The following is a 22,234-nucleotide window of genomic DNA, read 5'->3' as shown; positions in this document are numbered from 1 at the left end:
ACGATTCGATTCGTGCCTCGTCTTCTCACCTACCCACTGCAACAAAAACAGCTCTTTTCCACATTCTGATACAGTGCCATTCAGAAAGGCTAGCTGGTGATTTTATAAAATCCAGGGCAGTTTCTAGTGCAGACCAAGTCTGCTGGGAGGCAGCATGTTGTTGAGATGTGGGCGCAGAGATTTTTTTTTCTTTTGGGGGGTGGGTACCCAGATAAGTCACAGTGCTAATATGGTTGTTAAGTGCCGTCAAGGCAGTTGACTCACAGCCACCCACCCAAGGAGCAGTTGGTGGGTTTGAACTGCCGACCTTTTGGTTAGCAATCGAGTACTTACTCTCCATCGCCACATCAGGGGTGCAGTAGTGGCGACAGGGTCGCAGTAGTAATTGCAACAGTCATCCAAAGCTGCTGCGAACGACTGTAGGGAGATGACAGTGAACACATTACAGAGAAGGCAGACAGTCGGGTGGAAACGTATTCTTTATAAATAAATGGTGCATTTGTGTCAGTATTCACATTAGAAAAATATACGCTGCTCGAAATAGACTTTCTTTGGAGAAAATACCTACAAACACAGGACTGTGGTCTGACTTGGGTTCAGGGACAGGACTCGCCCCCCTCTGCCAGGAAGACTTCCACAGGAAGGCCCGCCTGCAGGGCAGGCCCTTCTACTGTGGTCACTATGACAACATCCTCCTCCCCAGTCACCAGTGTCCCTGGGTGGGACAAGACAAGCCCGTTGGCAGTTGGAATAAAAATCTGCTCCTGCCCCTGAGGAAACAGCTGGTGGCCCCCGCTGGCAATCTCCAAAGCCAGGGTCTCCCCTACAGCAACAATGTTCTCCAGCTCCGTCTGCTCAGCATGCTCCTCCAGCCCACAGCCCCCCATGTGGCTGCCGAGACCCCTGGAAGCTGCCGGCAGCTTGTCTAGGTCGGGTGGCAGCCCTGGCTCGGCAGCAGTCTTCGAGGCCTGGTCTGCAGGCTCGGCCTCCGGGAACAACGCAGGGACATCCGTGAGGGTGATGGGGCTGGGGCTGGCCCCTGCATTCTGGACTCCACCCAGCAGCAGGGCCCCAGGCCCTCCACTGGACACCGAGCTGCTGTCGAGACTAGGACAGAGCAGGCGGCCCCCAGCGTGCTGGCCTGAATGTTCCTGAGTGTCCTGGGCCAGCCCGATGGCACCCTGGGGCAGTGGCATCGAGTCTGCTGACCCACTGTGGCCACCTACGTCAGCCAACGTGCCGCACAGCTGGCCGACAAGGCGCAGGCTGTCCCCGCTGACAGGACCTGGATAGGATGCGTGTCCGTTGACTTGAAGGTTACAACCTAAAGATACAGAAAAGCCAGATAACACCTGTGTGTCACCTGCTACTGCCCTCGTCACAGTCCCCTCCCCACATCCAATCTCCTGCTAACAAAGACACAGTGTAAACTCCCCTTGCTCCGTGCGATTGGCAGCAAATTTGTTTTAGATCAAGCCTCATTCTACATGAAAAAGACAGCTTCTATATTAAAACGGTTCTCAGAGCCACTCCTTGGTGTGAGTTCTGTTTCTGCACTGAACGCATGATTGGCGGTTCTGAACCCGAGGGCTTTTCAAATCCCACGTGTCCACCTCTCCCAACCAACTGTGGGCCTCACTGTACTCTATAATCACCTCCTGAGGCGATCCTGACCCGACCCAAGCACCCCTGTCCTGCACACTGGCCCCTCAGAGCTTGTGAAGCTGTTCACTGTAGGATGAGAGTGGATAAAGCACGCAGAGAACATACAGATTGCTGAAAGGGGGGAGAGGGAGCGTTAAAGGTTTTGACAGCTCTTGGTGTGCCATATGGTTCACTGAGCCTTGTTGCCAGGCTCTGGTTAGAGCAAGAGGGACAGCAAGAATGGGCTTTGTCAAGTGTCAGAGTCAACTCTCACTACAGCCAAGCCACGCACAAAGTGTGTTCGCTGCTCCTCCTCACAGGTCTCCCCAACTCCTTCTGGGCCCCTCTGGGCTCAGGTGCTGACCCAGGAGGCAGCTGTTCACCTTAAAGGGACCCCAGAAAACCTCACAGCTTCAGGCCTCACAGGGCACAAACGGAACTTCGGGAAGATGGACAGGGGTGCTTTTGAGACACCAGGACCCTCTGAAACTGAGCCCTGGGGACACACAGCATGAACCATCTTACCCTCCTGGACAGCTGGCACACACATGGTCCTGGGCCTCTCCTGGCTTCCGTTGGGAACAGCCAGAGGCTCTGTGGCATCCTGGGGCACGGTCTCTCTTCTGGTCCTCTTCACCGACACCAGCAGCTCGTCTGGGGTCTGTGGAGAGAAGAGCTGATTGCCAGGCCAGGGAAGAGCCCAGCAGACCTGCCCTGCCCTCTTCTTCAGTGAGCAGCCCATAGTTCGCCAACACTGGACAAGGGACAGCTGGACATCCGCTCAGCCCAGGCCCACCTCGCCTTCCCGCTTCCGTCTTCCAGCCTCTGCCCTGTCCGCCTCGTGGCCGCCGCACCTCCCTGGAAGACTGTCCAGGCGTACTTCTCTTTCCCTCAGGAGCTCTTCAGTGATCCCCAGTGACTCAGCAACCTGAGGAGAAGGAGGCGTTAGGGATGGCATTGTGCCCACCCACAAACGTGAGGGGATCCTTACCCTCAGCTGTGGCTGTGATCCCATTGGGAAGGAGCTCCAAAAGGAGCAGGTGAGGAACAGAAGCAAGCACAGGTAGGTGAAGGGAGAGGTCACATCACCCCCCAGCAACCCAGGAACCAAAGTCAAACAGCTCTAAGGACCTTTCCCAAGAGCTGGTGGAGAACGTGGCGAACACGGCGAATGCGCCTTTCCCTAGTACCACTGCCAGGACTGTGAGAAAATCAATCCCTGTTCCTTAAAGCCCCTCACCCGTGGCATTCTGTTATAACAGCATCAGGTAACTGAGGGGCCTACAGTGAGAGGACTTTGACCCCAACACATATGCCTCCCTGAGCAGGCCGCAACAGAAGAGTTACGTGACTGAATTTTAATTGTACAGCGAGGTGCTGTCTGAACAATGAACATAATGAAGAGAGACATAAAAGTAGACGACAGAGCTAGTAGAGGGTCATCAGCAAAACCCAACACAGGACCTGTGTGATCACAGCTGGGATGAAAACATTGAAATGATTTTGAAGACGTGGAGAAAATGGCGGCAGGGGTTGAAGCGGCAGCGGAGGTGGCGGCAACGGGACCCAAAATGGAGGAGGAGAGTGGCGCATCCGATGTGCCGAGTGGCAACGGGGCTCCGGGTCCCAAGGGTGAAAGAGAACAGCCTACTCAGAACAAGAAGAGGAAGGTGAAAGGCATGAAAAGAGGAGGCAATCGCTTTGAGCCATATGCCAACCCGACTCAAAGATACAGAGCCTTCATTACAAACATACCTTTCGATGTGAAATGGCAGTCCCTTAAAGACCTGGTTAAAGAAAAAGTTGGTGAGGTAACATACGTGGAGCTCTTAATGGACGCGGAAGGAAAAGTCAAGGGGATGTGCTATTGTTGAATTCAACATGGAAGCGAGCATGAAAAAAGCTGCCCAAGTTCTAAACAAGCATAGTCTGAGTGGAAGACCACTGAAAGTCAGAGAAGATCCTGTTGGTGAACATGCAAAAGGTGATGGCTACGACCGGTGGGATGGGGATGGGACCAGGCAGCCCAGGAATGATTACTGTCCCACCCAGTATCCTAAATAATCCTAACATCCCGAATGAGATTATCCATGAATTACAGGCCAGAAGACTCAGAAGCACAGTATTTGTAGCAAATCTGGATTATAAAGTTGGCTGGAAGAAACTGAAGGAAGTATTTAGTATGGCTGGTGTGGTGGTCCAAGCAGACATTCTTGAAGATAAAGATGGGAAAAGTCATGGAATTGGCACTGTGACTTTGGAACAGTCCATCGAAGCTGTGCAAGCAATATCTATGTTTAATGGCCAGCTGCTATTTGATAGACTGATGCATGTAAAAATGGATGAGAAAGCCTTACCAAAGGCAGACTTTTTCCCCCCCTGAGCGTCCTCAGCAGCTACCCCATGGCCTTGGTGGTATTGGCATGGGGTTAGGACCAGGAGGGCAGCCGATCAATGCTAATCACCTGAGCAAAGGCATCGGAATGGGAAACATCAGACCAGCAGGCATGGAGGGGCTCTTTGGTGGTGGAATGGAAAACATGGGCCAATTTGGATCTGGAATGAACATGGGCAGAATAAATGAGATCCTAAGTAATACACTGAAGAGAGGAGCAATCATGGCAAAGCAGGAAGGAGGTGGAGGTGGAGGCAGCGTCCCCAGAATCCAGAGGATGGGCCCTGACATTGACCGCATCGAGGGTGCTGGCATGGAGCGCATAGGCGCAGGCCTGGGCCACGGTATGGATCGTGTGGGCTCCGAGATTGAGCGCATGGGCCCGCTGGGCCTTGACCACATGGCCTCTAGCATCGAGCGCATGGGTCAGACCATGGAGCGCATTGGTTATGGTGCGGATCGCATGGGTGCCGGCATGGGCTTCAGCCTGGAGCGCATGGCCGTGCCCATCGACCGTGTAGGCCAGACCATTGAGCGCATGGGGCTCTGGTGTGGAACGGATGGGCCCTGCCATCGAGCGCCTGGGTCTGAGCATGTAGCGCATGGTGCCCGCAGGCATAGGGGTTGGCCTGGAGCACATGGGCCCTGTGATGGATCCCATGGCCACTGGCATAGTGCATGGGCCCCACCATGGGTGGCAGTGGTGGCGCCAGCTTTGAATGCACCATCAAGATGGAGCGTGGCAACTATGGAGGAAGCTTTGCCAGTTCCTTTGGTGGAGTCGGAGGCCATGTCCCTGGAGTGGCCCGGAAGGCCTGCCAGATCTTTGTGAGAAACCTCCCATTTGATTTTACATGGAAAATGCTAAAAGACAAATTCAACAAGTGTGGCCATGTACTGTACGCCGACATCAAGATGGAGAACAGGAAGTCCAAGGGCTGCGGTGTCGTCAAGTTTGAGTCACCTGAGGTGAAGGAATCTTCACACCAAGGTTCATTCCCATCCTCTCTGTACACAGGATTGACAGGGATGGGCAACTTAGACATTAGCTACCTAAAATGAGGGACTATCAAGGCACAAAGGACTGGTTTATAAGTTTTTAAGAAGGAGTTTAGTTTCAGAGTGTACAGGGCAGAGGGGTAGAATCCCCACGGAATAGTTTTCATCTTGTCTAGAAGGGGCTGGTGAAAGGAGTGGTTCAATAGTGAATAACTGTTATCAGGACTGATTGTTGTAACTGTAAAGGTAGACATTTTGTAGCAAAAAAAAAAGGGAAGTGGTTGATCTTACATTCCAGGAGCAGAGGACCCTGGGACCATAAAGGGAGAAGAGCAGGAGCGGAGTGCGGGACCCTACTCGGATAAGCGGCGACACCAGAGCTGGAGGCAGAGATGATGACATAGAGGGATAGAGCAGCTGGGGACTCTAGACTCATGGAGGGAGATGGGCTGTGTGCTGGTGGCCTGGGGGCAGGCTTGCAGCGTGTGCCCCCTGGTTGTTTGAATGACTGTATATTCCTGAGTGTTTTGGTGTGCATCAAAAAAAACAAAACAAAACAGGAAATAGAAGCAAATGATGTTGAATGATGAATGATGCATGGAGGGGACTGTAATCATTGCAATGGAATGAAATACAATAGACTGAGTGTAAAGCTGATGTCCTCCCACATAAACTATCACTCAATTCACAATAAAAACTTAAAAAAAACCCAACAACACAAAACATCAAAACTGAAATGGACTGCATAAAGATCGACACCCTAGGCATTATTGGCCATTTTGATTCTGACAATCACAGGGATTACTCTGCCGGGAATGACAAATTAAAGATGAATGGTGATGCATTCATCATCAAAAAGAATATTTCAAGATCTGTCTTGAAGTACAACAAACACTGTCTGTGATAGAATAATAACCATACACCTACAAAGAAGACCTGTTAATAAACTATTATTCAAATTTATGCACCAACCAATAAAGCCAGTGATAAGTGAAGTGAAATTGAAGAGCTTGAGTCCTGGTGTGACACTGTGGATTAATGCACCACACTGCAAAGCCATTTGAACTGCTCTGGCAGTTCAAGCTCACCACCTGCTCTGTGGAAAGCCTATACAGGGTCACTATGGGTTGGAATTGGTTCAACGCCACTTAACAACAACAACCATTTCTGTCTGAAATGGATCAAGCATGACAACAAGATGTATTGATAATTACTGGTTATTGAAATGCAAAGGTTGGAAACAAAGAGGAAGGAACAGTAGTTGGAAAATACAGCCTTGGTGATAAAAATGATGCTGGAGATCACATGATAAAATTTTGCAAAACCAATGCATTTTTCATTGCAAATACCTTTAAACAACATAAAAGACAGTTATGCACATGGACTTCACCAGATAGAATATACAGATAACAAATTGACTACATCTGTGGAAAGAGACGGTGGAAAAGCTCCATATCATCAGCCAAAACAAGACTGGGCACACTGTGCAACAGACCATCCATTGTTCATGTGCAAGTTCAGGATGATGCTTAAGAAAATTAGAACAAGTCCATGAGTGCCAAAATATGACTGTGAACATATCCCACGTGAATTTAGAGATCATCTCAACAACAGACTGGAGGCATTAGACACTAATGACCAAACACAAGAAGTGTTGTGGGATGACATCAAGAACTTCATTTAGGAAGAAAGCAAAAGGTCACTAAGAAGACCAAGAAAAAGACGAAAATGGTTACCAGAAGATACCCTGAAACTTGTTCTCCAGCACAGAGATGCTAAAGCAAATGGAAGACATGAGAAGGTAAAAGAGCTGAACAGAAATTTTCAAAGGGCAGCTCAAGAAAACAGTCAAATATTATAATGAAATGTGCAAAGATTTGGAATGAGGAAACCAAAAGGGTCAAACACACTCAGCATTTCTCAAGTTGAAAGAACTGAGGAAAAAATTCAAGCCTTTGTTTGAAATACTTAGGGATTCTCTGGGTAAAATATACTAAACGACTCAGAAAGTATCAAAAGAAGATAGAAGGAATACTCAGAGACAATGTACCAAAAAGAAATGGTTGACGTTTCAACCATTTCAAGAGGTAGCATATGATCAAGAGCTAATGGTACTGAAGGAAGAAGTCCAAGGTGCACTGAAGGTATTGGCAAAAAACAAGATTTTAGAAACTGAAGGAATACATATGGAAATCTTTCAACAAACTGATGAGGCATTAGAGGCACTCACTCATCTATGCCAAGAAATTTGTAAGACAGTTACCTGGCCATCTTGTTGGAAGAAATCCATCTTCGTGCCCATTCCAAAGAGGTAACTGAACGGAGTGTGGTAATCATCAGACAATATCATTAACATCACATGTAAGTAAGATATTGCTAAAGATAATCTTTAAATGGCTGCAACAGCACACTGATAGGGACTTCATCTCTCATACCTTAGTCATATTATCAGGAGGGAGCAGTCCCTGGAGAAGGACAAAGTGGAGGGTCAGAGATAAAGAGGGAAACCCCCAACAAGATGGACTGGCACAGTGGCAGCAGCATCGGGCTCAAGCATAGCGGTAATTGTGAGAATGGCGCAGGAGTGGGCAGTGTTTCATTGTGTTGTTCATATAGATGGGATCACTATGGGTCAGAGCTGACTCCACGGCCCCTAACAACAACAAATGTACAATCGTGGTGCTGGGAGAGTAAACAGAAAGGACCATGACAGTCAGTGTGGTTGGGTGAGAACTGAGCATGCTGCACACTGTTGAGGCCCCGGAATGATCACACTTGACCTTCAGCAAAGGCTTTTCCACAATAAACCACACCAGCTGGAACACGTCTGTGCAATCTGACGATGGCAATGACACTTACAAAATAGCGGTGCCTAACGAGCACACTCAGCACCTCTGCACCCCAAAAGCCCACGTGCAGACGCAAGTGACGATCCACAGTATTCACTGAGCAGAGGCTGCTGGGTCTCAGCTGACCTGCACTTCTGAGTCCCCTAGAACAAGCACTTATCGCTTCAGAAAACAGCGCGTTTCATGGAAAAAAGAGCTAAGAGGATGTTGATTACGAAGCCGTCGCTTTGCCCCTCTACTCCCCGTTGTTGCCGATGCCCTTCCCTGGACTGGCAGAGAACAGAGCCCTACCCGAGGGAGCCAGTTACCTTAGTGTTGTGGATTTCCAGGGGCTCCAGAGAGCTGTGGCTGGCACTCCTGAGGTAATCCTGACATAGCTTCTTCACCATCGTATGCAACTCTTCAAACTCCTTGTACACGGCTGGGAACAAAGGCTTTGCTAGCCGGCTTCGTGCAACCTTTGTGAAGATGTGAAGATGAAGGTGACCGGAAATGTTTCACCCAAGGCAGTCAAGTGGAAAGCCCAGAAAGACATTAAACTAGGAGGACACAGTTCCTTGTTTCGGTGGCGGTGTGTCCATCCCTCCCCATGAGAACCGGTGCTGGTGGGGCAGGAGAGGGTGACCACACAGAGGGGCCCCCCAGGGTGGGGAGGGGGTAAGGAGTGGGGGTTCAGAAAGGCCCAAGGGCTCATGTCTATAAGCCTGGCAGGTAGACGGAGGGCCAGTGTTCTGTTCTGTGGGACACTGGGAGACCCCCGGACGGCGTCTGCCATCAGTCAAGTGCAGGCCACTAGGAGAACAAGCTAACCAGCGAGCAGAGCCTAGGGTCATGGGGTCACAAGGGCAGTGGGTGCCGAGGGCCGGCAGCCGTTTGCTGTGGCTCCTTCTACTGGTGGATGAGTGACCAGCCCAAGACCCTGCTAAGTGTCAGCAGGTCCCTCTCGCTCTGTCCCGGACACGGCACGACGCCAGCCAGCCAGGCTCCTTCTCACGTCACTTCAGTGTTGTTCACAAGCGCCACTTAGACTCACCTTCATCAGGAGAAATTCATACACTGTCACAACTGGAGTCAGCTCAGGGGGGGCCACTTCTGTCACTTCCTCCCTGCCACACTGCTGGGGAACCACCAAGAGAAGGTGTTTGACATCTCTGAACACCCCAAGTTTCTTGACAGTCAACACGCTGATGACACACAGAACACAAAAGGCAGACTGGGACCCAGGCCCTGCTCCCTGGAGCTCCCCATCCAGATTAACAAGGGGAGTCCTCAGAGGCCCGCGGGCTGCCTGCGGGGCTCAGTTAGAGTGCAGGGCAGTCCATTTCTTGCGACAGGCCCCGAGCAGAGAGATCTAGGTTAAAGCTGGGTATGGGGGAGAGAAGGGCTGGGGTGCAGGCCTGAGATGCGAACTGTGGGATAGGGTGACAGGAGGGCACAGTGGGTCAGGGGGACGGAGTGGGAGGAGGGCGTGCAGGGTCAAGGAGGACCAGGTGGGAGGAGGGCATGCAGGGTCAGGGAGGACCAGGTGGGAGGAGGGTGAGCAGGGTCAGGGAGGATGAAGTGGGAGGACGACACTGTCCTGAAGGCTGAGAGAGCGTGGGCACCAGGAGGGGAGTGAAGGAGAGGGCAGTCACAATGCCTCTGGTCACCTGGGCAGTCAGAGGTGCCTTGACCAGGCTGGTCCAGGACAGGGAGCCTGCTGTGGCAGAGGTGGCTGAGGGAGCTCCAAAGCCCCAGGACGTGAGCTTTAAGCACTGGAGGGAGGTCAGCACAGGATGTAGACCTGGGGTTGGCACACAGGACAGCTGGCCTGAGACCCGAATGGGTATGATGCCCCAGGAAAGGTGTCTCAGGTCACGGGTTAGGGATTGCCTTAGTCCCCTCTGGACACATGCTGGAGTCCTAAGCCCCATGCAGGTGGGTAAGATTCTATCGAAAAATGCGATTTATTATGTTAATGAAATCAGAAGTGCAGGGTGGGTCCTATACCTAATCACTGCTGAGGTACAGCAGGAGCAGCAGCTGTTAAGACAGAGACACAGGAGGAAGACAATGCTTAATGAGGCTCATCTACAAGTCAGGGCATGCCCAGGGCTACTGACAAGGCTGAGACCCTCAGTCTTCAGACCTGTGAGAAAAGAAACGTCTGCTCTTCAAAGTCCCCCACTTGGGTCTGTCTGTCACAGCAGCATTGTGATGCAGAGACAGACTGGAAAAGGGAGTCCAAGTCAGAGATGATGGTCACAAAAACAGCCAGAAAAGACAAGGAAAATGGGTCCCTTGCAAGGCATGTTGGATAACGACTTCCAAAAACCCTGGGAACAGAACCTTTTCCCAGCCGCCTCCACATGCAGTGTGGGAAGGCTGGAACAGGGGCATTCCTCACACACCCTAAATTCTAAATGAGCTTAACACCAGCCCACAGGAAGCTCCTGGCACACAGCCCACCTGACAGCTGTTGGGTGACCTCTGGTTTACCAGGCTGACACTGTTGAACACAGGGGCCACCACATTGATCTCATAAACACTCAACAGCAAAAGCAGGGTCTGCCACGTGGTATGCAAAGTTCAGATTCTAGGACTCAGATCTCTAAGGTCAGAGCGCAGTGCTGCTTAGAGTCCCAGTCCTCTGTGTGACAGATGTGAGTGTGCAGGCATACTCAATGCCACTCACTGTCACATCATTCACTAAGGTATGGAGCAGCTGGCCTCACTCATACCAGACACACTCATACACCCAGACTCAAGCAGCACAAAACCACCTGGGTGACACTCCTGTCTGCCCCTTGCCTGCTGATGACTTACGGCAAGTCATTTTGTTGTTAGGTGCCATCATTCGGTACTGACTTATGGCAACCTTATGCAGAACAGAATAAAACACTGCCCAGTCCTGGGCCAACCTCACAATTGTTGCCACACTTGAGCCCACTGACGCTGCCATATTGCAAATCCATCTCGCCAGGGGACTTCCTCTTTTTCTCTGACCCTCCACCTTACCAAATATGATATCCTTCTCCACCAGTGACTGGTTCCTCCTCATACTATATCTGATGTATGAGAGATGAGGTCTGGCCATCATGGCTTCCAAGAGCACTCTGGCTACACTTCTTCCAGCACAGAGCTATCTGTTCTTCTGGTGGTCCATGGTACTCTCAACGTTCTCCTCCAACACCATTAACTCAAAAGCATCAATTCTTCTACGGTCTTCCTTATTCACTGTCCAGCTTTTGCAGGCATGTGAGGTTACTGAAAATATTGTGGCTTAGGTCAGGCGCAAGTCATTTAGTTGGACTCAAGTTTAGGTTCCCCAAATCATGGAGAGAGTGAAGTGAGGTGTGTCTGGGAGAGTGGAATGAAGTGAGGAGTGTCCACGAGAGTGGTTCTTGTGGAATGAATGAAGTGAGGTGTGTCCGGGAGAGTGGTTCTTGTGGAATGAATGAAGTGAGGTGTGTCCGAGAGAGTGGTTCTTGTGGAATGAATGAAGTGAGGGGTGTCCGAGAGAGTGGTTCTTGTGGAATGAATGAAGTGAGGTGTGTCTGGCAGAGGAGTTCTTGTGGAATGAATGAAGTGAGGAGTGTCCGGGAGAGTGGTTCTTGTGAAGCGAGGTGTGCCTGGCACTAACACCGTGCATCAGGGTTTCAGGGCGACTGAGCTCCCACACAGAAAGGACTTGATAAATGGCAGTTCTGTTGAATGTAAAATGAAGGGATCAAGCCAAGGGCACAACTGAAAGCCCACAATAGGAGGGAAGATAACTCATCAGGGATGTATTTGCAGCTTGAACATGTAACATCACATTTTGCCTAAGAAGCCTTCGAGGAAACCCACTTCCGCTCTGGAAACCACGGCTTCCCCTTAGTCTCAGGAGGTTGGAAGTCAGGACCCCTGGTAGCCACTCTCTGGGGCCTGATCTCTCATTAAGCTACCGTCTCAGGCTTTCTCTTGCAGTTTTCCATTTCTTTTTTTTTTTCTTAAATGTTTTATTGTGAATTATGTGATAGTTTACATGGGAGAACATTAGTTTTACATTCATTCTATCATATATCGTCTCATTGCCATGGTTACAATCCCCTCCATGCAATCCTTCCCCTGTACCCCCTAGGTCTTCAGCACATAGTCGCTCTCCCTCTCTGGATCTAAAGTCTCCAGGTGCTCCACCGCTCCACGTCATCATCTCTGGCTCCATTTCAGGCATCACTCGCAGTTTCCCATTTCGTTTGTTTAAGATATTCTCACACGAGGCAGATACAAACATTTCTAGCCAAAGACCATGTGGGTAAGTTTAGCATTCCACTTTCCCAAGTCAATTTAGTTAAACTCAATGAACCTACTTTGGAAGGAATGGGACTAGGAGACTCCAAGGTCCAAAAATTGACACCTGCTTGATTCCTTGAAGCTTTTTACAGGAAAACAGAAGCTGTTTCCATGGTTCACTAGACTGCTTCCGTGCACACCAGGTACCAGTCATTGCTGACTGCAGGGCTGGAACTGAGGCCCGAGGTCCCTGGGAACAGGTGAGTTAGTGCACTGACAGACACCACTGCCTCCGAGTGTTCACAGCACTCCGTCCAAGTTTGCTGTTGTTGCTGTTCAGTGCCGTCAAGTCAGTTCCGACTCAGAGTATCCCTGTACAGGGTTTCCAAGGAGAAGCTGGTGGTTCTGAACCACCGTCCATGTGCTTATTCTACAGCACCACACCAGGATAGCTCCAGAGAATTGTCAGGTGACTTTGGAATTCAGAAAGCTCACAGTGAACTACCATGTACCATGCAAACGGGATGCTGAAGCTGAGGCACAGGCCATCGGTGACGGCCCCCCCAGGGCTCCAGGGTCCCTGGTGGCTCTGCTGTACCGCTCTTCTGCAGAACAGCTGCTCTGGGCTGCCAGGTGCTGGGGGTCTCCCTTATCACCGAGGTGTCATCAGTTCTGCAGACTGACCGTTCTGAAGGAATGTCACACAGCCAAAAAACTACACCAAATCCTGCTTCATGCTGCCACAGTGAAAGTCTTAGAGCAGAAACGGGTCAGGTGGAAAGCCAAGACCCGGTTACACGATGACTTGTTGACATAATTCTTCTTCTCTGCCCACAGCTGTCAAGTTGGCTCTAACCCATAGCAAGTCGACTGGGCAGGGCAGAACTGCTCACTGGGCTGCCTGAGGCTGTAGATCTTAATGGAAGCAAACTGCCTCTCTTCTTTCTCCTTCAGAGTGGATGGTGGGGCTGAACCACAACCTGCAGTTAGCAACACTAATGCTTACTCCACTGCGCCACCAGGGCTCCTTCGTGTGAGCTATAGGATCAGTGTGTGTTAATCAAGTGCCTCTTTACGATGCAGGTTAAGTGTCAGACGGCCAGGAGGTCTGGGCCGACCACTGCGGTGTGCTCTAAATGGAACATGCAGCCTCTGACATTACTTACAACCCGAAAGTGAACCCCGATTCTGAATTCTAATGGATCTGTGGCTCTTTAAAAAAACTGCTACTTCACACAAGATCCGTGGCGCTCTGGGGTAAGAACGCGACCGCGAGCTGCAAGGCCAGTGGCTCAAACTCACCAGCAGCTCTTTGGATACCTTAGACAGGATTGCTCTGAGTCAGAACCAATTCAACGGCACTTAACAGCAACAATTTCAATGCCCTGAAGTTCACAATTCAGGCCATTTACAAGGTTGTGCAACAATCCATGCTGTTTAATTCCAGAACGCTCTTACCACCCCAGACGAAAGCCTGTATAGTCACTTCCAGCCCCTCACCCTATAGCCCCTGGCAACCACTATTTTACTTCCTGTCTCTCTGGATTAGTGTAGACTTTTCTGTTTCCACATTCCATGCGCATTCCCTGCTGTTAGAGGAATAAGAACGCACCCACTGCCCCCAGGACTGGGGAAGGGTACACAAGGAGCTCACCCTCCACACATCCAATGACAGTGGGTGCTTCAGAAGGAAGTGGGTGTTATTGGTGCTGTTAAGCATCCTGCGGCTGGCTCACCATAGCTGACCCCTCTCCACCCCAGCAGTCGGAGGACGTGGGCTCTGTGCCCAGCAACATGGACGGGCATCACTCCCAAGGCCAGGTGCCTCTGTTTAGGCATCAGAGTATCCAGAAGTTGCTTTTGCTGTGGTGGAGGATTCCCTGATTGAAGGAAGTAGTGCCAGGGGAGGGTGGTGGTTCAGTCTACCTCACACTGTCCTGGGTGCCCCTGGTTTAACTGATAAACCATATAGTTGCCCCAGCCCTAAGACAACTTCAAAAGAACAGAAACAGAAAGGTTTTCTAGAAGTTGGGTTTGGCTTTAGAGGGAGAAGAATAGGGTCTAATGCCCAGCCTGGACAGACTCTTATTGACACACCATGACCTGAGGGGAGGAAGTCAGTCAGTCAGAGCTTCCGGCTGAGCCTCTTGGGCTTCATCTCACCATTATGCTGACCTCTCAGGTATAGGATTGTTGTTATTATGTGCTGTTGACTCAGTTCCATATCAGAGTGACCCTATATAGGGTTTCTGAGGAATAGCTGGTGGGTTTGAATCACGAACCTAGTAGTTAACAGTCCAGTGCTGATCCTCCTGCCCTCCAAAGGCGGACAACACAAGGTACCACAGGAAGTTACTGCTGCTAAGAGAGACAGTGTTCACACAGGAGCTGCCCCATGGTCCCTCCACTGTCCACTCAGTCCTTAGACCCCTGCCTACTGCAGGGACACTGAGTGACCTGCAGTGTCCCCAGGAGGTAGACACACATTTTCCTCCTCTTCCCTGCTGTCAGTCACAAACTCCCATCAAATCATCACACCTACTCCAATGCTGGTCTTCCCAATTTAACATTTCAAACACTATAATACACACACACACACCACAGCAAACAGAGAAGGGGAAGCAAGTGGGATGAGAGGCCACGGGCAGAAACTTGTCATCGTAAAATGACCCACAATACGTAAATCACATGCCATGGCCTGTGTGTTTGGAGGCCTGAGAGTCTAGCGGCCATGTGGCCTCATGGTGACTTCTCCCTGTTAGTTTTACAGGAGGAACAGAAGGGACAGACGGGGTGGAGAAGGACACTGATGAGGACGCTCCAGGAAGCGGCACCGCCAACCTTCTCTGGACTCTGTCGCATCAGTGTCAGACAGGGGTGCACGTCTGTGGACTGGTCCTCCATGACTGCACGCTGCGGTTGCGTTCCCCCCAAACGTGCTCCCAAGATGCTGCTGCCGGAGAAGCTCATGCCTGCACCCAGTTGGCTGGCAGCGGTACACCCAGGGACTGACCATTTCAGTCCTGCCTGAGCCTCTGCCCGAACCCTCATCAGACATAGTCAAGGTAAATTTAGGATGGCAGGTAAAGAGCGGGGTAAAGACATGGTCACACACACAGAAAGGTTACCTGCAGAGCGCGCTCCTCACTTCGGATAGAGGGAGTGGATAGCTCCGGGGGGACTGGGCTGGTGGTCCCATCCTCTGTGTGTCCCTGAAGGCTGTGCCCACGGGCTCTTTCCGGCAGCAGCTCCGCAGTCTGCAGCTGCCCGTGGCCTGGGTTAAGTTTGAAGTGGCGGGCCAGCCCCCCCCTCCCTATGTAGGACTTCTCACAGGTCTGACACTTGAAGGTTTTAGGGCGCAGAGAGCAAGGCGAGGTGTCGAAGAGCGCCCCCTTCCCCCTCTGCTCTTCATCTTCCTCCACATTGAGCTCGGAGTAGTCATCGGAGTCTGACGGGTGGCCATCGGCCAGATCCTCCGTCTTGATGAACCTGTAGTCTTTGGCTTTATACTTGGGAGGTCGAGAGATCCGGCCAGAGCGGGTTTTCACTTCTAACGACTTTCTGATTTTCTCAGTCTGTTTTATGTGCAAGTCGGAAACAGACGCATTGGCTGAACCAGGCGAAATAGATGGTAAGGCCGGCTGAGAGGCTCCGGCTGCCTCTCCGCTAGGAGCTTTGGGGACTGTGACTCTCTTCACGGAGATTGCACTGAGGGCGGGCAGGGGTCTCTGCACAAACACCTGGACGGGTGGCTGAGGTGAGCTGCTCAGGTGACATGGCTGTGGCCCAGTTTTTAGCAGCGGCTGGGCCCTGAGAAGCTGAGGACCAGCGAGGCTGGGACTCCTCGCTGCCAGAGGACTTGGCCTCCATGTTCTGGGCTGGACGGTGGCCAGTGGGGGCAGCGGCCTCTCCTGCCCTGCCGTGTCTCCAGATGTGACCTTGACGCGGATGGCTTCCAGTTGCTAAAATCAAAAAAGAGGAGAATAGGGAAAGAGAAAGGCACTATGTTTATTATACAGGTGCTGGTCATTTTGCTCTCATCTGAAATCCATGATTCAAATTCTTTCCCTAAAGTACAGACATCTTTTGTACATGAAAATATAATGTGTCTGTACTGCGTAAGGAAGCATTTTTCAGACTCCTGACCACAAACCAGAGAGGTGTGGGTTAAATCACAGCCTACTACATAAACATGCGCTCATATAACTAGAATAAAAATTTCATAAGCCTACCATTTTTATATAAATGCCTTCTGATATTATCTATTCGACATGACTTTATAAAAAGATTCTGGTCATAATTCATTCAATTGATTTCATGACACAGATGAATACAGTGAAGCTGGGACCCAATAGTGCTGTCTTCTTTTTCCGGGTTTTACAAGGTTTCAGCCTTTAAGAGAATGCAGTCTAGCCATTTTTCTCGTTTTAGTGGAAAATACATGGCTTCTCTGACAGGGTTCTGCCTAACATAAGTTCCAGTTTTCACAGGTTTTAATGTAATACCCGTCTTCAGTTTTTCCAGTGAGTTTTCATGGACTTGACTCAATATGTGGGCTCATATATAATATAGATATAGATATAGATATACATAGAGGGAGACTCCTGATTTGGCACTGTAGGCTAAACACTGGACTGCAAGGTTGGTGGTTAAAACCCACTTGCTGCTTCTTGGAAACTCTATACAAGGTCTCTATGATTCTGAACCTACTTAACAGGCCTTAACAACAAATGCATACATCTATATATGGTATACACGTGACTAAATAAAAAAAATACTGCTACTAGGGTTCTAGTTCACACATCATGGGTTTATTCCAAACATGTGTAGACGTGCCTCAGTGATCAGTGGGCAGCTGCAGGACAGCTCTCTCAGTAATACACCTGTCTCAGTCCTATTGTTGTTGTTGTGTGCCATGGGGTCCTATTAGGGGGCTTTTAAAAAAGCTCAAATCAAAGCAGTAGTTTCTGAGGGGAGGGGCTGGGCCTATTCCATTCACAGCAGACAGGTCAGCTCAGGTTACGGCAATAGTTCTGGGGATGTCAAAAAGGTGATCTTGACAGATTTTCTTGAAAGACACAGAAGAGTCATGGGGGCTTATTATGAATAAGTTTAAGCAATCTGAACACTTGAGGGAACGTAGTGGAATGGGAGGAGGAATAGAACCGGGAACCACTGGGAGAAATAGAAGTGATGTTACTCTATGGGGACCACAATCAGTGATGCAAAACAAAATGTGTCAGAATTGTTGGATAGAAAAACTGATCTATTCTGTAAATCTTAACCCCATTTATAATCAAGTTTTGTTGTTTTAAAGGAAACTGAAAACTGCACCTGTGAGGAAAAGGCCAGAAAAGTTGCCCAAGAATGTTTTCTATCACAATGCACCTGCTCACTCTTCAAGGGTAGCAAGGTCTGTCCTACACATATTTCATTGGGAAACCTGACCCCAGCCACCCTACAGCCCTAATCCTGCTCCTTCAGATTTCTTTTTGCTCTCTGAACTCAAGTAATATTGAAAACGAACACGACTGAGTTCCTCCAAGGATGCCCAACCTGCTACTCTGATGTGGTAGAAATCAAAGAGCACACAGTTCTGTTAAGAGAGATGGAAACATTGCCTTCAGAAATGTACAGACCTAAATGGAGGTTATGATGAGAAACAACAGCTTCACATTGTGGTATTTTTGTTTAATAAAGGCTTCTATGATTTTGTGGAGTCCTGGCGTGGCACGGTGGGTTAATGTGCTGGACTGCAAAGTCGCTTTGAGCCTCAAGGTCAGCAGTTCAAACTTACCAGCCTCTCCTTGGAAACTCTATATAGGGTAGCCATGGGTCGGAGCCAAGTCAACAGCACTCATCAACAACAACAATTATGATTTTGCGGAGTCCTGGTGTTGCGCTGTGAGCTAATGTGCAAGGACTGCAAAGTCGATTTGAATCGCAAGGTGGGCAGTTCAAATTCACCAGCTGCTCCCTGGAAACCCTATACAGGGTTGCTATGAGTCAGAACCGACTTGACAACACTTAACAACAACAACAAAATGATTTGGTAGTAATAGTTTTTGACTTACAATTGTGTGTGTGTGGGTATACAAGGGAACTTCAAAAAGTTCATGGAAAAAAAATCCACTACCTTTGAATTCCCACTTTTCCATGAATTTTTGAGGCCACCTTCATGTGTGTTTGCATATTTTTAAACGAATGTCAAGGCCCATGAAGAAGAGTGTAATGCAGTGCCCCGCCACTAACCCAAAGACCCAAGATGGGCGATTTCTCTGTGCTGTATGGACAGCACCACATGTCATTAAACACACAGGGTTTCAGGGTTATCACAGTGATGCACTTGTCTGAGGAGCCTGGTGGCATGTGTGTTAAACTACTGATCACTAAATCAAAGGCCAGTGGTTCAAACCCACCAGGTCTGCCTCTCTAAAGATTATTGTTGTTGTAACATGCCATCAAGTCAATTCCGACTCAAAGCAACCCTGCATAGGGTTTCCAAAGAGCAACTGCTGAGTTTGAGCCACTGGCCTTGTGGTTCAAATCGACCTTGCGGTCCAGTGCATTATACCACAGCGCCACACCAGGGCTCCATTACAGCTTCAGAAACCCTCTAGGGCAGCTGTACTCTGTCCTAAAGGTTCACTGTGTCCAGATCAACTTGAGGGCCGTGGGCTTATTATTTTCTTTTTTATAATAATTTGCTTACCTGCTCTCCAGACTAGCTTTTCATGTTGGTGCTACACTTGTTGGGAGTCCTGGTGTGGCTCTGTAGAATAAGCACTAGACCACAAGGCCAGTTTGAAGCGTAAAGTTGGGGGTTCAAATTCACCAGTCGCCTCCTTGGAAATCCTCTACAGGGTCCACTATGAGTTGGAACCAATTGGATGGCACGTAACATCGCCATTCTATTTGTTACTGTTTTATGTTTATTTCTTTCAGTCACTTTTACTAAAGTGTTCCATACAAGCCACGTGAACACAGTGCTAGCCACATCCTTGAGGAAGCGGTGGTCTCTCTGCATGCCTCAGTCACCTGTAGACTTGCTACACTGGGACCTCCTCCTCAGGTGACGTCCGAGAGATGCACTCTCAAAAGTCCTATCAAGATTCTGAAGATGGACAGGCTCCCTAAGACAAACAGCATGACCTCATGGTCCAGCAGGTTCAATGGCAGAGGAAACGTCCAGGGGTGGCGGGCTTCTAGAAGAGTCAACCTCTTGAGGGAGTGTTGAGAACTGAGTAGAATGTTGGCCACGTGCAAAGGGAACATGTGCGAGACTACTCAGATGCCACCACGCCAACAGAGTCTCTGATCTATCTCCTCAGCCAAGAAAACTCTTTTTCTCTAAATGCATCTTGTCCTTTTTATCTGCAGCTTTCTCACCTTGTCTAGATGTTATCCAGGACAAAGTGCACATGTCGTTTGTCTTTGTGGCCTCTGCAGCTCAGAGTATTAGCTGAATGGGCTTGAAAAGAGCCACATTATTGAGACTGCAGGGAGAATTTCTGTCATCTCGATTACGTTCACTACAGGGTACAATTCCATCCTGCTGCCTCTCCTTAGGTTTGCTTTCATTTCATGGGAAACTTACCCATTTGGGACTTTTTACCAAACTGCCACATGGCGTCACTGGGCAGGGTATGGTAGGGTGTAGGGTGTGTACAGGCCCTGGAGAGCAGGGGACCTTGGGCAAAATCACTCAGCCTCTGAACTTGTTCCTCATCTATGAAAGTTGGAACAAAAATCTTTTCATGTAGCTGCTAAGAATGAATGAGCAGGCCGGCAAGATGCCAGGCAGAGTGAGAGAAGCTCCTCATTGGGCAGCCACTGGGATCTCTTCCGGAGGGCGCTGCATCGATACTGAGGGCCTGCCGGGGAGGCAGGTGGTTCCTCAGCAGAGAATAAGAACCAGAGTTCATCCAGTCGAGCAGCCCTTCTGCAGAGGAGGAAACCAAAATCGAAACAGCCTGAATGACTCAAGTGCAGACCTCTTAGAGGTGGGCTGACTGGGCAGAATCCCACTCATCTTCCCACACTTTGTTTTGTTGTTAAGTGCTGTGGAGTCAGTTCCAACTCCTATCTTCCAATAAAGGGTTTCCAAGGAGCAACTGGCGAGTTTGAACTGCCAACCTTGTGGCTCAAACTGAACTTGCAAACTTGCATTTATTTATCCTACATCACCACACCAGAATGCCTCCCAAACTTTAGGGAGAGACAACCTGCCGGTCTTGTTGACAAACTGGTTACACCCTCCACATATCAGTTGCCACGAAGTCGATTCTGACCCCTGGTGATCCCATCTGTGCTGAGTAGAACTGCTTCATGGCTGTGACCTTCCACATCTTCCTTCTAAGGTGCCTCGGAGTGGGTTCGAACTGCTTAGCCATTTGTACCACCAAGGAAATCCAGATACAGCCTAAACTTCTAGAATCCTTTGGTCCATCCACAAATCCGTCAGTCAACCAACCTACAGAACCAAGGGTCTCGATTTTCTTCTTTACCCTCTTTCTTCTAGTGGAAGAAGCGTCTCTATGTCAGTTTGGGGGTGAAGAACCCAAACATGTAAAAGGATTGTGATTTTACAGGTGATGTGTAAAAATCTAGGCTTGGGAGACCTTGTCCTAGGTCCAACTCTCCCAGAGGCTGAGAACTGTGTGACCCACGACTCAATTCCACTATGGGGCAGTGTTCCCACACTTCTCTCAGTAAGAAGTGACGCTGGGTTGGTGGTGGGGGTTGCAGATCGCTGTGACTCTCAACAAACCGCTGATGTAGTTGTTGCTGAGTGCCGTCGAGTCGGTTCTGACCCATAGCGACCCTATATAGAGTTTCCGAGGAGCGGCTGATGAGCTCGAACCGCTGACGTTGTGGTTCAAGCCGACTTTGCAGTCCAGCGCATTAGCCAGGGCTCCTGCTACAATGTTTTAATTCTGTTCACAGTCCCAGGATGTCTTTTACCTGAAAGGCTCGTTAGATTACATCTGGGTCTCAGTTCCAGCGTCGCGCCTAAGGGACTCCTCACCCTAAAGCAGCCGCAGACTGAGTTCCAGGCGCACCTCCCGCCTGGGAGTGCACACTGGCCGGCATGCAGGGACCCAGACAGGCAATGGCTCCGCTAACAGGTGGGGTCCGACCGCCAGCAGAGACCGGCCTCTTAGGCCTCAGTTTCCCCGAGCCCTCCCGGAGTCTCACCTGGGGTGGCAGCAGGCGCGGCGGGCGAGGAAGCTCGGCGCCGGGGCCTCGCTGCAGGGCGGCCTGCTGAGCCGCGTCCCGAAGCCGCCTCGCCGCGTCCTGCAGCACGAAGGGTGGTGGTGGTGGCGGCGGCGGCAGCGGGGACTTGGCGGGAGAATGCGCCTTGGACACCTGTTCCAGGACCCGCCGCAGCTGTTCGGGGTCGAGCGGGGCCACGCGTGCAGTGTTGCCTCTCTGGCTGAGGGGAGCCCGGCAGCCGCTACCATCCTCACTGCCCTCCTCAGCCTCCGGCTCCGCGTTCGCCATGGCAGCCGAAGCGAGCGGACTCGAATCCTGAGGACTGAATCGCCAAGTAGCGGCGACGCGAATATGCGTCACCTGGGAAAGGGGCGGGCTACGGGAGCCCCACAGGCCAAGATACCTCACAAGGCGACCTCGCCTGGTCTAATGAGGTAATGGGAGGGCTGGATGGACAGGCCTTCTTTTCTACTGCCTATCATGGGGTCTCCCAGGTGGAGGTCTTCGAAGTTCCAGATCCCCCTACTTCGCACTTCACACACTGACCCATGTTACAGTGCGTCACCTGGAGCTCCTGTCTGGATGTGTAGATTCCCGACCACACCCGGGACCTTCTGATTTAATACATCTCTGATGGAACCTAAGGCTATCATAACAAATGACTATTTGTTATTGTTACTGTTATGTGTCATGGAGTGGGTTCCGATGATTCATAGCGACCCTGTATAGGATTTCCGAGGCTGTGGAGTCCTGGTGTGACGCTGTGGGTTAATGTGCTAGACTGCAAAGTCAGTTTGAACTGCAAGGTTCGTGGTTCAAGCTCACCAGCCGCTCCTTGGAAACCCTCTAGAGGGTCGCTATGGGTCGCAACCGACTC

The 22,234-nt window shown here is 50.2% G+C and overlaps 1 protein-coding gene and 1 pseudogene across 1 annotated transcript; one reads left to right on the top strand and one right to left on the bottom strand.

Annotated features, from left to right (window-relative positions):
* Positions 1-596: 596 nt before the first annotated feature.
* Positions 597-21,645, bottom strand: ZNF839 (zinc finger protein 839). Its single transcript, XM_006839613.1, has 10 exons — positions 21,340-21,645; positions 15,270-16,103; positions 10,336-10,434; positions 9,463-9,641; positions 8,921-9,071; positions 8,196-8,345; positions 2,441-2,572; positions 2,170-2,305; positions 1,771-1,776; positions 597-1,324 (listed from the first exon to the last, which is right to left on the bottom strand). The coding sequence occupies exons 1-10, from the start codon at positions 21,643-21,645 to the stop codon at positions 597-599; spliced, it is 2,721 nt and encodes a 906-aa protein (XP_006839676.1).
* LOC102819210 lies at positions 3,165-4,758 on the top strand (annotated as a pseudogene).
* Positions 21,646-22,234: the final 589 nt, after the last annotated feature.

This window comes from Chrysochloris asiatica, unplaced genomic scaffold, assembly GCF_000296735.1.
Source record: "Chrysochloris asiatica unplaced genomic scaffold, ChrAsi1.0 scaffold00025, whole genome shotgun sequence".
Classification (NCBI taxonomy): Eukaryota; Metazoa; Chordata; class Mammalia; order Afrosoricida; family Chrysochloridae; genus Chrysochloris; species Chrysochloris asiatica.
The sequence above is the reverse complement of the archived record's forward strand: the minus strand, read 5'-3'. Positions and strand labels throughout refer to the sequence as shown.

What these genes read in the sequence shown, in the direction of transcription:
- ZNF839 (XM_006839613.1), bottom strand. Translation starts at nt 21,645, where the DNA reads ATGGCGAACGCGGAGCCGGAGGCTGAGGAGGGCAGTGAGGATGGTAGC. An exon ending in CGCGCCTGCTGCCACCCCAG is followed by an intron (nt 16,104 to 21,339) that starts GTGAGACTCCGG and finishes TTTTGATTTTAG; the next exon opens with CAACTGGAAGCCATCCGCGT. An exon ending in TGGAAATCCACAACACTAAG is followed by an intron (nt 2,573 to 8,195) that starts GTAACTGGCTCC and finishes CCTTCTCCTCAG; the next exon opens with GTTGCTGAGTCACTGGGGAT.